Source organism: Saccostrea cucullata, unplaced genomic scaffold (assembly GCF_032062105.1).
Source record: "Saccostrea cucullata isolate Sc308-1 unplaced genomic scaffold, CSIRO_AGI_Scuc_v1 ctg239, whole genome shotgun sequence".
Taxonomy (NCBI): domain Eukaryota; kingdom Metazoa; phylum Mollusca; class Bivalvia; order Ostreida; family Ostreidae; genus Saccostrea; species Saccostrea cuccullata.
Window position 1 is genome coordinate 717,680 of NW_026939884.1, and position 17,564 is coordinate 735,243.

The 17,564-nt window shown below is 34.0% G+C and overlaps 1 protein-coding gene across 1 annotated transcript in view; it reads left to right on the forward strand.

Annotated features, from left to right (window-relative positions):
- Window positions 1-222: 222 nt before the first annotated feature.
- The window catches only part of LOC134254167 (rho GTPase-activating protein 100F-like), a 36,539-nt gene continuing 19,197 nt past the window's right edge, over window positions 223-17,564 (forward strand). The window contains exon 1 of the mRNA XM_062736708.1: window positions 223-631. Within this exon, the coding sequence (XP_062592692.1) occupies window positions 566-631 (66 nt within the window). The 5' untranslated portion in view covers window positions 223-565. The remainder of the gene's footprint in view (window positions 632-17,564) is intronic.

Consider the following 17,564-nt stretch of genomic DNA (forward strand, 5'->3'; position numbering starts at 1 on the left):
CGGGCTTATGACTCTATTAACCTGTGATCAAACTTGCATAGTTGCCATAGAAACTGAAAATCGATACCTGTAATAAGTATTACTAAATTGTGTATACGTAGTCTTGGTTTAATGGCGAGAGAATTATAATTGATCCAGGCAAGATTGCAAGACCAGCATTGGTGACAAATTGGTTCCAGCACTTGGACAGTATCAACACTCACTGAACACTGTAGCATACTTTTCATGGAGTTACAGCGCCCGTAGTTACCAAGACATGGTGCTAACGCGATTGTAGTAGCTTGATCTACAATCGTGACACAGTTGTAATTCCATCTGTATACGGCGGTTATTCACGAAAGGTTCATCACCAGCCGTTATTTAATAAGTGCAATAATCATTACTTGTGCTTTCTACGAAAAAAAGAACGATTGATTTGGAAGAGCAGTCACCGTAAAATCTGCTGACTGCGATACGGCATGGTATTAGGCCAAGAAAATCTATCAGTTGACCACCAAGACAATAAGAGGGAACATCACAAGGGGGGTGGTAGGTTATACGGGAGACGGAATGACGCCTCGTCCCCATGCGTCTTTTGTGGATTTCGGGGATTATCAGGAAAGCTGCCATGCTGTGTTGTGGAACTTCCCGGGTGAGTAGACACATCACGTGATCGATTTTCAAGGTGTTAGGCATCTTATATCAAGATAAGCCGTTCAACTTTTTGGTTTTCCTAAGTGAAGCATATACTAATACATACTTCATGGTATATGCAACGTCTGTAGCGCTTTGCAAATGATTCTTGATTTAGAAAAATAGGTTAAAATTGTCTTATTTTATATACAGTATTTCCTCTCAGTCTTTTATTACTCCAAAGTGTAGAGAGAAAATCCGAACAATTTTATAACATTGATTATTATACGACGGCGGAAACCTGGAGTGTAGGCTATCTCCCCACGGACGTAGTGCTAGCACGTATCCCGTGATCCGCAGGGATAGCTTTTGTTTTCTCACTTTTCTGAACTGTATCGTTCAGTATGAAAGCGATCTCGGCGAATTCTTTCGACTTACATGGAAATCAATGCATTTTTAAAGTGACTTAAAAGGATATAGCTCCAATTAGGACAATATTTAGCCCAGCACATCAACAGTATGAAATAACCGTTCTCAGTGAATCGATATATTGCTGAAGTGACTGATTTATGCGTATAAAGTCATAGGGCAGTAGGGTCATCTGTTTTTTTGTCTTACTGATAGAGCACAAGTAAATTGTAAACTTTGTTTGATTTTGTGAATACAGAAGGTAGATTTAACTTATAATAAATCGCTATCCAAAATGATAAAAAAAATTTGCATGCAAAAAGTCATCAACTTTACTCGATTTATCAAACAAGACTTTCACCACTTTTACCATACACTTTCAAGACTTTTTTGTGTAAAAAAGTTTACACAAAACTTTTTATTATCCCTTTTGTAAGGAACTACATTTGATCTAAGCTTGTCGACACAAAGAGATATTTATACTAGTGAATGTTTTAACAAGTAAATTGAAACAGTAAAACAAATTAGAAACATTGTGGTTGATCTAGAGAGATAATGTAAATAATGGATATGTCAACCTTGGGGTCTCCGTTAGCTCAAAGGGAGAGAGATCTCGCAGAGTCCATTACCATTTCCTGGACAGAATTGATCCTGCTACTTCACAAATACCCACTCAAAGTACCAAGCAACAGATCTGCTCGCTAAACTCTCTTTGTCACTCGCATGGGATTTCGACATGACACTCATCATATTGGTAATTCCGTAGAATTATTTCTCCGAGATTCTGCCCGCTCTAATGTCCAGCAGCTGGACCACATCCTCAGCCTACGTGTTTTAAAGATAATTAAAGTAAATGCTTACTAGAATTTTTCTTAGATGAACAATGTCTTGTATAAATTTATGAATTTGTAAAATCTGTATTTCAAAGATATAACTGTATATTTAAGCATAGGAATGAGATACGTACATGTACCGGTATATCAGTAGAACGAGATTGCTTTCTCTTTAAATATGAAATTAAACTTGACACATAACAAAAGTAAAGATAACGAACACTTAGAGATCTTTAAAATATATGAACAATGCAAATCTGTGAAAAGGGCACTAAACACTGGTCCTTGGAGATTCCAGAGACGGAATGAGGTGCCGAGGAAGGGAAAACATCCCGAGCCCTACATGTATATGTATTTAACCTATTGTACTTCATAATTCATATTCAAATCAAGATGTGTTTGTGAAACACTATGCGCCCGGCGGCAAGAAAGTTAAAAAAAAAAAACATTTTTAGCATATGGGCCATAGTCAAGGTTACAGATCTTGATGTCATTCGAAAGAACTTGATTCGTGAAGTATGCATACCAGATATGAAGTCTCTATCTCTCATGGTTTAAAAGTTATGCTGAAGATTCAAAAAAGCTATTTTTAGCATATAGGACACAGTCAAGGTCACAAGGTCATTGACCTTGGTGTCATATGAAAGAGCTTAGTTAGTGGAGTAAGCATACTGAATATGAAGTCTCAACCATTCATGGTCCAAAAGTTAAGACGAAGGTTAAAGTTTGCAGACAAACAGACAGACAGGACAAAAACAATATACGCCTCGGATCTTTCGATTCGGGCGCATAAAAAACGAAAAAAAGCTAAGCGTGCTCTATTTGTCCCGGTCAGATTGGAATCTGTTATTTGTTACTCCGACCTCAAATCTCGAATCCAAAGAAACTTAAAAATCAACAACGTCAGCACATGCCACCTTGGTACCAGACAAAGCAGACATTAAAACGGCTCTAAAGGTTATGGTAGATTAATGCAGCAAATTTTGACGTCCTCCCTAAGGTATCCATCACAGAAGATGGAATGCTGCTCTAGCAAATGAATTGCATGTCACGGCAATTACTAGTGATGACGGATGACAACCTTTTAAGCTGATTGTGTAAAGTTATTATTCGGAAAAAAAGATATGTACGAGAACCAAACCCTTGTATCTTGTGAACATTTTGGTGCTTTATAAACAATATGTATTACTGGAATTGGGAGTGCTCAATTTAATTGTAGGACAATAAGGGAACTGTTCCATTTACTTTGCTGTGTTCTGGATACTAGTCAAAACCCTGGTCCTTTAAGTCAGTTTTCATTTATTGCATTTTTCAGGATAAGAATAAATCAAGCATAGATAAGTTAATATAAACACGACATTGGTGAAAATTGTTAGTATCCAAAAGAAAGTCTTGTTACAAGAAATAAACATGTGAAATATGAAAGCCCTAGTACTAACTGCTAAAAAGGTACAGTCAGGGTCAATTTAAGGACAGAAGATCAAAAATATTTATACCAATGGAAGGTTCTCAGCACTAAGGTCTTGTCACAATGGATACACATGTAAAGTATGAAAGTCCAAGCACCAACTGTTCAAAAGTAATGGCCAAGGGTTGGGAAAAAATGTGAAAGTGGATCAGACTCCGCTGTCATATTTAAGTCAAATATCTTCATTCCCAAAGTCAAGAATTGTCACGAGGAATATACTTGTGAAGTATAAAAGCAAAACCTCCAGCCAATCAAAAGTAATTGAGAAGGTTTTTTTTTCGGACAAACAGACAGACGGAGGGACATGGCAAAAAGTATAATACATCCCCGGATTTTCGGTTACGAGGGCATAAAAAGACAATAATCGGTTGCATTTGTCAGATTAAAGCCTGGTCCGACATGATTTAAAAGGTCTCTTCCTCCAATAGTGTAACAACCATATAGAGATTAAAAATGTTACTCGAATTATGCATTTTACATGTCAGTATGATAAATCATTATTAACTTGCTATATCTCAAATGTTTTAAAGGTGTATTTTTAGATAAGTTTGGACACACATTTGTATTTGTATACATGTATACATATGAATATGCAGTTTCCTGCTTAAATTGGTCAGTATTTGAAACTAAACATTATGATTTTGATAATTAGGATTTTAATGTCTTAGTTCAAAATTCTACGTTCTAACCTGTTACATGGATTCCAATTATCAATAGGTTTTGACGCTGTGATAAAAACCATGATATCAGTACAAGGTTTTAAAAACAGTTTCTGCTATGGTGTTGATTTTTACGTTTTGGTACCATTGCTTAATTATTCACAAGGAAGAATAGGATTTTAATTTTCTTGCAAGGGTCTTATGTTATATAGTGTTTCTTTGTTGTTGTTTTTTTAAGAAAGTATGAAAATATTATACTGCATTGTGCTTAACACTTTGAGTGCGTTCAAGAAAAATGCAAAAAGGCTTAAGCGAACTATAAAGGCTTTCATTTTTCAAAAACAAATATATGATGCATAGAAAATTTATGCTGTTTTTGTCTTTTTCAATGGCCTTTTGATAAGAAAAACTTTACAATATACTCTACAATAATTATTATTTTATACCTGCTCCGAAGGAAAGGAGATATACTGTTTTAACTTTGTGTTTTTGTATCTTCGTAACAAATTTCCATACTAAGTATTCCTAGCATGCTTGAAATTTTAACTGTTTGACGTGTATGGTGGCATTCATTTTTGCACGAATCCGATGACAACTTCCTGTTTATCCGTGCACCTGTCCGTATCCAAAGAAGATGGGCGCATTTGGCTTGTGATCTGCAGGAATCATTTGAACGAAACATTTTTGGGAAAAAGTACATTTTTTCGTGGTCTCTGGGTCTTCTCTCCATTTTTTAAAAACGTGTATTCGTTTCTTTGAATTAAAATACACACAACGTTTCAAAATCATGGAGAGAAGACCCAGAGATAGAAAAAAAAATTAGAAAAACGTGTTTAAAAATGTACCATTTTATACCAAATGTCTGATCTGGCCAATTTTCAAGTTATTTTTTAGCAAATCAAAGCTCAATTTCGGAAAAAATATTTTCCTTTCCTGTTGCACAGGAACCCGATAAATAAAAAAAATTATAACATTTTATGTGACATGTCGATCAAATTTTCACTTTTCAATTACGCCCAGATTCCTACCGAATGCCAATCAAAACCGCCCTCGTTCTTTCATTCGTTGTTTTCTTAGCAACTACTCATCGCGGATCCTTGAAATTTTTTGAACCCTTATGGTTTGTGGTGGGACTCCTTTTTTGTACGTACGAATTCAATGTCAAGTTCCTGTTTATCCGTGCCTCGGTCAGAACCGAATTTACATCAGAGCTTGCCACGGGTATTACTAGTGAGCACTGGCTCATGGTCTTCTTGTTATATTACCAACACCTCCTAAAACAGATACTCAAAGGAAGTTGAAAATAAAACATCGATATAAAGATAACGAGCTATGACTCTAGGGGAACGATTACAGTTTTGTGTTATTATATGCAAGGATCAAATTAACAGAGGCACGCTATGGTAATCATTTTATTCAGGGCTTATATGACAACAGGAATGAGAATAGTCCTGTTGTATTAATATAGATAAGTGTTTTCTGGTCCAGTAATAGCCCTCTTGTATAAAATCTTGGCATTTTGATGAAGAGGTGTATCGTTTTGATTCACTGTTTTTCTTAGTATTTCTGGAATCATCTAATAATCTCTAATTATTGTGTATTTATGGCCATCTTTAGAACTACAAAGATGTATTATACGCGTAATATATTCTATTTTTGTAACGAATAATCTAATTTTGAAACGGATACACATGTAAATAATTTTTTCAATGTTTTAAAAATTCTTAAATATTTTGAATACTAGTAAAATCATACCCATAATGTTTCATGAATTTTGTGAATAATAAAAAATGAAAAAGAAAACTACTCCTGATATCTGGAAGAAATCCCATGTTTATTAATTAAGTATACTGTCAGCACGCTCATTTTATTGCTCATTCTTTTTAAGGCAAACTTTTGGGCAGCATTGTAAATAATTTTTAACAGAGAGAGAGAGAGAGAGAGAGAGAGAGAGAGAGAGAGAGAGAGAGAGAGTATGTGTTTGTTAAAAGGGAATGTAATAATGAAATTAAAAGTTCAGGATTCATAACTTTACATCCCATCTCACAACAATACCCTTATTTGCATACACTGGATGATTTAATTAAAAGCAATGGCGCACTCATTTAAATAATTTAGCTTTTCAAGACGACATTCTGAGTTTAGGAATTCAGGATATTCGCTCCTTCATTACAGTGAGTGCCTCTATTTGTTCATCAGGCTAAAGCTTGCTCTCTAATATAAAGCAGCAGCTGCCATTTCAATAAACTATGACATAACTTTTTCAAATAAACAACACTCAATTTGCTTTTTATCAGTCATTTTAAGACAAATATAGAAACCCACAAGGGAGATAATGAACATCATATCACGTTGCTGATTTGAAGAATGCTTGAAATCCCTGCCATTAGTTACTTTTTTGTCTTTAGACCACACACTCAGACGATGTCATCTTCCATGTTTTCCCCCTTATCTTTTTCTTGGTTCGAAATTACCTTCAGGACACGTTTTACTTGAAAAAATTACAAAGACTTGAAAGCAGACGGTTTCAAATGAATAATTGATACCAAGCTACATACATGTATCTTGGAGGATTTATGTAATCTAAAGCTAAGAATAGGTAAATTGTTATGAATGCTTATTGTGACTGCTTAATATATATATTCTAGAAAGTGCTTGAATTGCAAAATTTAACCAAACTATACGAAGTCTCTTTGAACATCTTCATGGTCTAACACATGCAATTAATTTTTCCTGGATATGTCGATAAGTCCACCAGATTCACAGTTCCTTTTTTAATAATCGATTTACAATTAAATATAAAGATTTTAGATATGAAGTAATGACCGATTAAGAATTACACATTAATAGGGAATAGTTGCCTAAGGATGGACAAGAACCATGTTACGAGCGATAGCTAGCATTACGCATACATGCATAATGTAAGTGTGATGTTTTTTGACATTTTCATTGAAGTCTATGATAGCATAAAAAGAGACAATACAAACACATCTTTGTTCTTTGGTGTTAAAAGTTACAGGTGTGTTGAATGTACATCATGACCTTGTAGTGACCTTGTAGGGAAGAATTTTAAATGGTATTTCCAGTTCAAACAATTAATTGCAATATATACATGTAAATGGCAAAGGAAAAAGTTAGACAGTAATGGTGTCACCTGTAAGATTTTTTGAAAATTAAATATACTTTAGTCAGGTAGCACCGAGATCAGGAGTTTGCATGTTTTATTTTTACTTATCAATTTTACCGAAGCTTTTAGTAAAAAAATACTTAATTACCTATAATGATTTAACACGTGTAATTATTATAGATATTTCGTATTTTTTATATCTAATGAAAAATCTGGTAAAATTGATAGGTCTGCGAACTCCGTGTCAGGATGATTTTACAATAATACGGTCAATATACCGGTATGCATTGTTTTTTTAAAGACAAATAACGTACACAATTTCACAATAATTTCTTTTATAAAGAAAAATGTCTGCTCTAAAAGCAGGATAAAGGAAAACTGTCTTCTTCACTAGCTAAGAAGTCAAACTGTCAGAGATTAAATCACTTTCTCAATCAATGGACACACGCAGGAGCCGCGGTCATTGTCGTCTTGTGACGCCGAGTATCGATCCCAGAAACCCCGGGAAATGATGGCGGACCATCCGTTATTCTGCAGCAGACGTTTAGTGAATGTTGATCAATTATTCACGTCACTATCACCCCTTTCTATATAAAAACGACTTAAACCCCTCATCGGCTTCGTGTGTGGAAACTTTAATAGGCAGTAAGCATAGAATCTTGACTTTACTAGCAGTGTGTAGTATTTTGTCTGCCTTGGTTCTATTTATAAAGGGGAAATACTGGTGTGCTAAAGTTTATTTGGATTTAATTCATTAACTCTCCACGAATTCAGTATTTTTTAGATGTCACTGTAACCAAATGAACAACAAAAGCAGTACTTTCATTCTATGGCCATATTAACTTCTGTGTCACACTACTGGAAAAGAACTTTTAGCAATATTTTATCATGTAACATGCATAAGGCGATTTTAATAACATTTTGTAACTTCAAAAATATTGTTGAATCATACTATACTCATGAAAATAAAGTATGGTAACACTGATGAAACATATGGAGATTAAGAACAGTATTCCAGATCAAAAGTCCATAAAACAATACAAAATAGGAGCAGAGCAAACACGGACCTCCAAAACATCAGAGGTGGGATCAGATGCCATGGAGAAGTGAGCATCCCCTGCCGACCGGTCACACACGCCGTGTGCTCCTTGTCATGATCGGGAAATAACGGAATTTAATCCGTCGTCAATGGAGTTTATAAATAATGGACTAACAACAAGTATGAACAAGTAAACATTGATGTAACCATCAATTGTCGCCCGGGAAATATATAAAGTAAACAATGGAAATGAGTCTTAATCATCAAACCGCTTTGATATGTGTGAAAAGGCATGCGTCTAATTGATGGCGATGATAGTCGCAAATATTTTGAAAACTTATAGTCGGATAAAAATCAAACAAAACGGTACCATTTTAAACTTGATGAATTCCTCATGTAAATGTTGGCAGTATAAAATATAGATTGAAGTTAGACACATGCATCACCTATATTCAAAAATGTATTATTTTCCAATTTTAGGATATAAAACATGAACTATGCAGAGTGCGTTTTTATGCGAGAAGTAAAATTCGATGTTCTAAAAAAAGGGATCTGTCGGTTTTTTGATAGTAAATGATAAGAAACTTTATATATTAAATATGTAAAACATATTCATTTTTACATATTCACTTTATGTAAGTAAGTATATTATGTATCTTGTAATTTAGAATGGGAAAGAACATTCTGATTAACGATCTTTTCAATGTTTAGAAAAACATTGATTCTAAATAACTTCTCCCACCCCAATCACCATACACCAACACTTAAACTTATATGTATAGAGCAGCCCGGTCCTCCGGGCTGCAAAAACGTCAGTCAGCATTTGACTCAATGATAAATTGTATTTGCTGACAATGTCATTGTATCGACCGTGGAACTTACGAAATGATGACCTTAAACAATACTGATGAAATTCTTGTTTCATCAACTTGTTTGTCAATAATTTACCTCGTTGCAGAAATTGTTCATATGTAGAGCAAGCTCCTGCTTATCTAATCAACTGAGATATATAAACTCCGTACATGTATGCAGGTGATGAAGGTATATTGCTGCATAAGTAAAGGAAGTTGACGATAAAAAAATTAAAGTCATCACATTTATCATAGAGCTTGGTTATTAGATTACCATTAACGTCTTTTTCTAGTGAAATATCTAAATATGAAACAGATATGTCAGACTCTGTGGTATCTTTTATCTCAAGCTCACCAGGATATATCGTATCGACATAAGAATGGAAATCACCATTTGATTGTTAATTGACAGTACGTCGTTGATATACTAGTATCTACATGTAAATGTCGAGTTGAAGGCCACAGCAAGTGTTTTCTTCTTTTCACACATAAGATTTTGCACAAGTTCTGCTTTATATGAATACAAAAATATGTCTGCTAATAAAGGGACGCAATAAGTACCCATGGAAATTCCAATAGATTGTTGGAAGACCTGGTCTCCAAAAACAATATAGATATTGTCAATCAGAAACTCAAGCATCTTTTTTATGTCGTCTTTAGAATACTTATGTGTACAATCAGAATGCTTTTTTACTAAATAATTTTGCAAATGACCAATGACAAGGTAAGTAATTTTTCGAGTTCCATTTTTATTGAAAAAGCAACTGTCAATGATATCGAAAAGTCTGGACTTTAATTTATCGTAGGGAATAGTTGTGTTTAAAGTTGATATGTCGTAAGTTTTCAAGCTGTTGATTTTGGTAAAATCTTGTGATTTCAAATTGTCCAAAAGTTCCTTAATTGGAATTCTTAAGTATCCACATCTGATTTATACCACTTCTTGAATATATTGTTGGACGGTACTCTTGAAGTTTCTCCTTCACTTCTGTTAATATTTTAGTGAGGAGTAAAGAAAGGGGCTTGGTTAAGCATTTACTGGAATCAGCTATGTACATGTATCTTTGTTTGTAAGGATTCTTTTGAAGTTTCGGAATCCAGTATATATATGGTACATGTAGTTCAAATTCATTTTGGTTCTTTTGAATATTGAAAATAATTTAAAACTGACATATGATTTTGAAGAATTTCTTCCTTAGAAAGGGAACGATGAGTATAAGTTGGATTACTACTTGTAGAATTAAAGCCAAATTATTCTAAAATACAATTTATATAATGAGCCTTACAAACATAGACAATGTTGTTACCTGCTTTGTCAGCAGGGACCAGTACGTACTGATCATGTAATCTAATTCTTTTTTCACTACTGGATTATTTGATACAGAAGAATAGATGGTTTTAATATTGCTCCTCAGTCCTTTAAAACAAAGGACACAGAAAATGAGGTGAAACTATAGTTCTAGAATGCTAATTAAGAACTTCACGCGGCATTGATCTGTACTTTAGATTTAACTTTCATACATGTATCCTATTTAATACAACTTTTAGAAAATACATGTATTAAAAAAATAAAAAATTATAAATATTTTTAAAATAAAATTATAGTTTCACCTTATTTTCTGTGTCCTTTATTTTAAAAGACTGGAACAACCCAACACAAGAATTTTAAGGTTCCTTAAAATACTTTATGTATATTGATAATGTATTTCTTTCTCAAATGCTGGAGTTAAGAATGGTTAATTACATGAACGGAGGAAATGCATACTAATTGAATATACATGGAAGTATGCTATATTGGAAGGTTGGGACTCGAACATTGTCAATTATGGATAAATTCTTTATTATGTAAACAAAAAGCATAATTTAACTATATGATCTGCTTGATGCCTCCTAACTTTGTCTTCTGGTACTTGTTAGCAAGTTCTGAATATTTATGTTTGTTAGAAACAGGTTTAGTTGTCTCTCTTTAACCTTACTGTGTTTATATATTGATTTTAGTGGAAGTTGGCACTTTACATTACGTTGCTGTCTGAAAACTTTTATTTTTCTTTCAGTGAAATCGTCTTTCACTTTGCACTTGTTTCACACAAATACTTACACTGTAAGTTACAGTAAGAAATTAACTTTAGAAATGAATTCTTGAGAATTTTGCGCTTGTTTCCACATTAATTCATTTGATTGTCAGTTGTTATTGAATATTTGTGTATAGACTCAAAACCCAATCTTTAACTGTTTTCAAGGCTTTAAAATACACTATTATATATATTTTTTTATTTTCATCGATAACTTCTCATCATGTTTTTTTTCTTCCTTTTATAAAATGTCCTTGCTTTAAATCCATTTTTAATACATGAAACATATGGAGATAACGAACAGTATTCAAGATCAATAGTCCATAAAACAATACAAAATAGAAGAAGAGCAAACACGGACCTCTAAAACATAAGAGGTGGGATCAGGTACCATGGAGGAGTGAGCATCCCCTGCCGACCGATCACACCCACCGTGTGATTCTTGTCATGATCGAACGGAAAAATCCGTCGTCAATGCAGTGTATAAACAATGGACCAACAATAAGTATGAAAATCGTCAGCATTTGACTCAGTGATAACTTGTATTTGCTGACAAGGTCATTGTATCGACCGTGGAACGTAAGAAATGATGACTTTTGACGAGACTGCTGATATTCTTGTTTAATCAACTTGTTTTGTCAGTAATTTACCTCGTTGTAGAAATTGTTTGTACGTAGACCATGCTCTTGCGTATCGAATCAACTGAGAGATGTATAAACTCCATATGGGATGATGAAGGTATATTGCTGCATTAGTAAGGGAAGTTGACGATAGAAAAGTTAAAGTTATCACGTTTATCATAGAGCTTGCATGGTTGTTAGATTACATTAAATGAATTTTAAAAGTATATGGGTTACGTTACTAAGGTTTGCAGCAATTGTTGTTACCTTTATATCACCATTATATGTACCAGTAATCTGGTTTTGAGAGAATAAAAAACTGAAATGAAAGTATTCTACTTATGTGTCAAGAGCAAATGATAAATCTTTAACCACCTATATCCACTGCTTATTGAAATAATTAAAGATGTATAGACTACAGGCACCTGAGGTTACTTATTTTTAATATGAGAAACAGTGTATTAATTTATTAGGTATGAGGTTAATTTTTTTTAATACAGAAAAAATAATGCGAAGTAACGTCAAGTGCCTGTGGTATAGACATGTAGTTTGTCTAAACTACAAATTAAAGTACAAGTACAAGAATGAAACTCCGAATCCTTACAGTGTTTGTAGTCTTTTAAAAATCTAAAGTAAATATTACAATGCGTTTATCATATTTGCGTGATCAGTGTATAAAAACGCCACTTAGGGTGATTTTTTTTAAAATACTGCATTGATTAAGAGAATGCTATGGAACGCCGTCACTGCCTTATAGCAGAACACTACAATTGCATTGTGTCAACTTTCCATTACATTATGTCAACTATTTATGACATTTACACACACTACTATTGCGTTATGTCAACTCTCTATTACATTATGTCAACTCTTTATGACACTTACACACACTACTATTTCGTTATGTCAACTTTCCATTACATTTTATTATACTTTCATGTTAAATACTAAAATCTGATTGGTTTAGACGCAGTTAACAATCCGTTCGATTACCCTGAGCCTTAGCAACACACGTGACAACGGGTAACACAACGGTAATGCCACATGCGTGGAAATTATGCGCGTACGGTTCACCGTAGAATTCTCAAAACGTCAGTTGCGCGTTTGAAAGAACCGGAATTAACTTGACGTCAATAAAAGCTTGCGTCCGATATAGCTTACTTGAAAACAACAAACGACAGACGATACATGCTTGCGAGTGTAAGAAACATGCTTGCGAGCCAGAAATAACGAAGCTTTACAGTACGGTCAACGCGGATTAGGCATTAAACCGCGCTCCCCCCGCGGTGTTTTGATCCTTTCCGCGATACACCCCCGCGGTTATTTCATCGCGGTCCTACCTGTAGCCAGGAATAGACCGTGGCGGTGTGACTTACCGTTGACTGGCACATCGGATTGATCTTACCTGTACGGCCGTATAATATCTATAACTACATATTCGTTCTATAAAATTGCAGGTTTTGAGTAAAAAAAAAATTGGTGCAATTAAAAATATCATACAGTGATACTGTACTACCCGAAGAATTTCCAAAAAAAAAAAAAAATAGCGCATGATTGTTTTCCCAAGTTATTCTGATGTTTGATAATTGTAAGTTTTTAAAACATGTTTAAAAAAAAAATAATAAATCATATTCTCAGCATAGGCATAAACTTTATTTCTCTAAATCAATGACTATATACCGTGTATCACTTTTACAATGAAACGCATACATGTTTCGATAAATATTCGATGAATGGAAGATCTAGATATTCTGAAACATGTTTATAGGCAATGTGCAATAAATTTCTCTCTCTCTCTCTCTCTCTCTCTCTCTCTCTCTCTCTCTCGTATTATTATTTTTGTTTTTTTTTAAATCGGCAAAATTCACTTTAAACTGCAGCGCATTTCCGCTTGAAAGCATACTTGTAAGTACGAACAATGTTCATGAGAAAAGCGTGTTAACTGAAAACACTGAGTAGTAGAAATATTTGTATGCAGTTTAAAGTGTTACTCAATGAACTCTTAATGTGCAAATAAAATAAGAGAAAACTTAAAAAAAAAAAAATTCCGCATAATAATAGTATACAGATGAAACGGGTGCTTTGTTGTGCATACCGTTGTGCATAATAAATTGATATATCGTCCTTTTGCTATACATGCATACATATGTAAAAGAATTAATATTATTTCTACCTCTATAGCCAACCCTGTCAACGTATGGGATTAACTAGACGCAGTGAAATACATGTACATGTAGCTTGTCGTAATTTTTGAGGGACATGTACACAGTGCATGCATATAGGACAGCGTTAACATTCCTATTTTTTGTATTTGTAGAAGACCAAGCAGATACAGGGAAAGTCATTTAGATCAGTCTTTTTTTGTGAATCACAATGTAATTTTATTGAAACATACAACCTTATGTTTAAAAAAAGAAAGAAGTTCATGCAGACGGCAGTAGGGGAATCGGGGGGGGGGGGTGTTATAATCAAGATAATCCACCCGGTTTATGATTTAAACTGTCAAAATGTTGCGAAAATCCAAATCCTTTGTCTTTCAGAAAGGTGTGAAATTATACCCAGTACAGTGTCACAGTGAGACAGGAAATCCCTCTCCGCTTCAACGCGCACAATACACACGAATCCACCAGTTACTAAGGAGACCACGATTAGTCCGTGCAGCTACTTGTACAGTTTGTATACATGTACTAGATTGATCGAGGACAAAAAGTTACTTACCAATGCAAAATTAACATAAAATATTGTTCCGATATTGTTTGTGGTGTTAATGAATTTCTTTTCAGTAATTTTTTGTTTACGCGATGTAAATAGTCCTCAATAGAATTTTGCAGGAATAAGCTTGGTAGTGAATAAATTATTTTCTAAATCACCTTAGCTATTTTCTGAATCAATTCATCTACTGATATTGGGAAAATAACCCCACATTCAAAGTTGTGATTGTGCTGAGTTTTATGTAAGACACATTAAGTGTCCCAGTAAATAAAGGGAGAAGGGGGGTGATTGTTACATCAAAATTAACTTTTTTAATACACGAAATTAATCATGGTAATCTGCATATCTTAAATTTAAATAATCAATTCAAATATGTTTTAAATTATATGATTAATGTAAATGTCATTGTGAAGTATGTGAAACATGTATGACTGATGAAATTTACTGACCCGTTTTAATTTCGGGCACGCACGTGTACACCAGGGGTAGGGCTGATTCAGGGGATCGCACCTTGTCCAGTGTACAGCTGTGAGGACCAAGTATGCGTGCCAGGTCTAGCTCTAGACATTATGTAATTTTATTTTATCTTCTACGGATTGGTAGGCCATCAAATTACACACGCATACACACCCTACTGATTTCAAGAACATTGCCCCAGAATAAAAGAATGACACTTTACAGACGACTCGGAGAATGCTGATTACATAAAAATCTTCTGCGTATTATACTCCTATATTTGAAGATTAATAACTTTAAAACACTTTCATCATTTATAGCCCCAGTGAAAGTGACACTGCGATGAATCGCGCGCGTTTCTTTAATCAATCCACTATAAGAATTTAAAAAAAAAACGCTACGAAAAATAAAAATTAATATTGAATATCATGAATAACACACGGGGTGTTTTATCTTGCATTGTCGTATAGATATATCACATACAGTAATTTATATCGAAAGTTGTGGATCTAAATAGAATGAACACATTTTTAAAAAGTAATTCAAGAATTAGTAAACGCTATTTGAAAATTGCTTTGATGATTTTTATAATTATTTAGTAAATGAGGGTGTATTTTTTTTGAAAAATTAATTTTTATTTTGTACTTCAAATATTTCAGCTTCTATAAATTTTAAAATGTCATTAATTTCGTTTTATTTTGTTTTGGTTGATATTTTCTAAGGGAGGTAACTCGCGTTTTAGACCAAGACTGTTTTTCACATGTAATCGCTAAGATGCACCGCGACGGTGTGATTTACCTGGATTACTGAAACCGCGGGGGCACGCGGTTTTTACCTGAGACACCTGTACTAACCGCGATGAGATTCACACCGCGGGGGTGCGCGGTAAATGCCTAAACCGCGTTGACTGTACTGTATATGATAAATGACTCTAATTCGAGTATCAAACAAACAATAAAGAGATTAGTGAACCGGTGAGTGTGAAATCTTTCTATACATGAACGTAAAGACGATCGACGGTTTTTTTTTGCTGACGTCCTTAATCAATAAGACATTCAGTATAATAAAATAAATGGTGCCTGTTTTGAAAAAGTAACATTTGAAATTGACACCCCAAGGAAAACCATTGTCAACCTCCGCTGACGCGTCGGTTGACAATGGTTTTCCTTGGGGTGTCAATTTCAAATGTTACCCTCCAAAACAGGCACCATTTATATAATGTCAACTTTCCATTCCATTATGTTAAGTCTTTATGACATTTACACACACTACTATTGCGTTATGTCAACTTTCCATTACATTATGTCAACTCTTTATGACATTTACACACACTACCATTGCATTGCGTCAATCTTCCATTGCATTATATCAGCTTATTATGACATTGATTCAAAACAATTTTACGTGGTGTAAAGATGTTTTTATATAATTTCAACTCATTATTACATTATGTGCACTCTCCACTATTTGGTCTAAGTAGTTCATTACATGATGTGAATTTATCTTTAATTCAATATCAAGTCGCAATAACACGATGTCAGAATTTCATTACATGATGTGAAAAAAATTGTGACATGTCGCCAATTCTTTACTATATTGTGTCATCAATATGCTACATGACGACGGAAATCTATTACATGATGTCAATTTCCCCTTACTTTTTGACAAATCATTATTATGTTATTGATTACATTATGTCAACTATTTATGACATTTACACACACTACTATTGCGTTATGTCAACTCTCTATTACATTATGTCAACTCTTTATGACACTTACACACACTACTATTTCGTTATGTCAACTTTCCATTACATTTTATTATACTTTCATGTTAAATACTAAAATCTGATTGGTTTAGACGCAGTTAACAATCCGTTCGATTACCCTGAGCCTTAGCAACACACGTGACAACGGGTAACACAACGGTAATGCCACATGCGTGGAAATTATGCGCGTACGGTTCACCGTAGAATTCTCAAAACGTCAGTTGCGCGTTGGAAAGAACCGGAATTAACTTGACGTCAATAAAAGCTTGCGTCCGATATAGCTTACTTGAAAACAACAAACGACAGACGATACATGCTTGCGAGTGTAAGAAACATGCTTGCGAGCCAGAAATAACGAAGCTTTATATGATAAATGACTCTAATTCGAGTATCAAACAAACAATAAAGAGATTAGTGAACCGGTGAGTGTGAAATCTTTCTATACATGAACGTAAAGACGATCGACGGTTTTTTTTGCTGACGTCCTTAATCAATAAGACATTCAGTATAATAAAATAAATGGTGCCTGTTTTGGAGAGTAACATTTGAAACTGACACCCCTCGGAAAACCATTGTCAACCTCCGCTGACGCGTCGGTTGACAATGGTTTTCCTTGGGGTGTCAATTTCAAATGTTACCCTCCAAAACAGGCACCATTTATATAATGTTAAGTTTTTATGACATTTACACACACTACTATTGCGTTATGTCAACCTTCTATTACATTATGTCAACTCTTTAAGACATTTACACACACTACTATTGCATTATGTCAACTCTCTATTACATTATGTCAACTCTTTATGACATTTACACACACTACTATTGCGTTATGTCAACTTTCCATTCCATTATGTTAAGTCTTTATGACATTTACACACATTACTATTGCGTTATGTCAACTTTCCATTCCATTATTTTAAGTCTTTATGACATTTA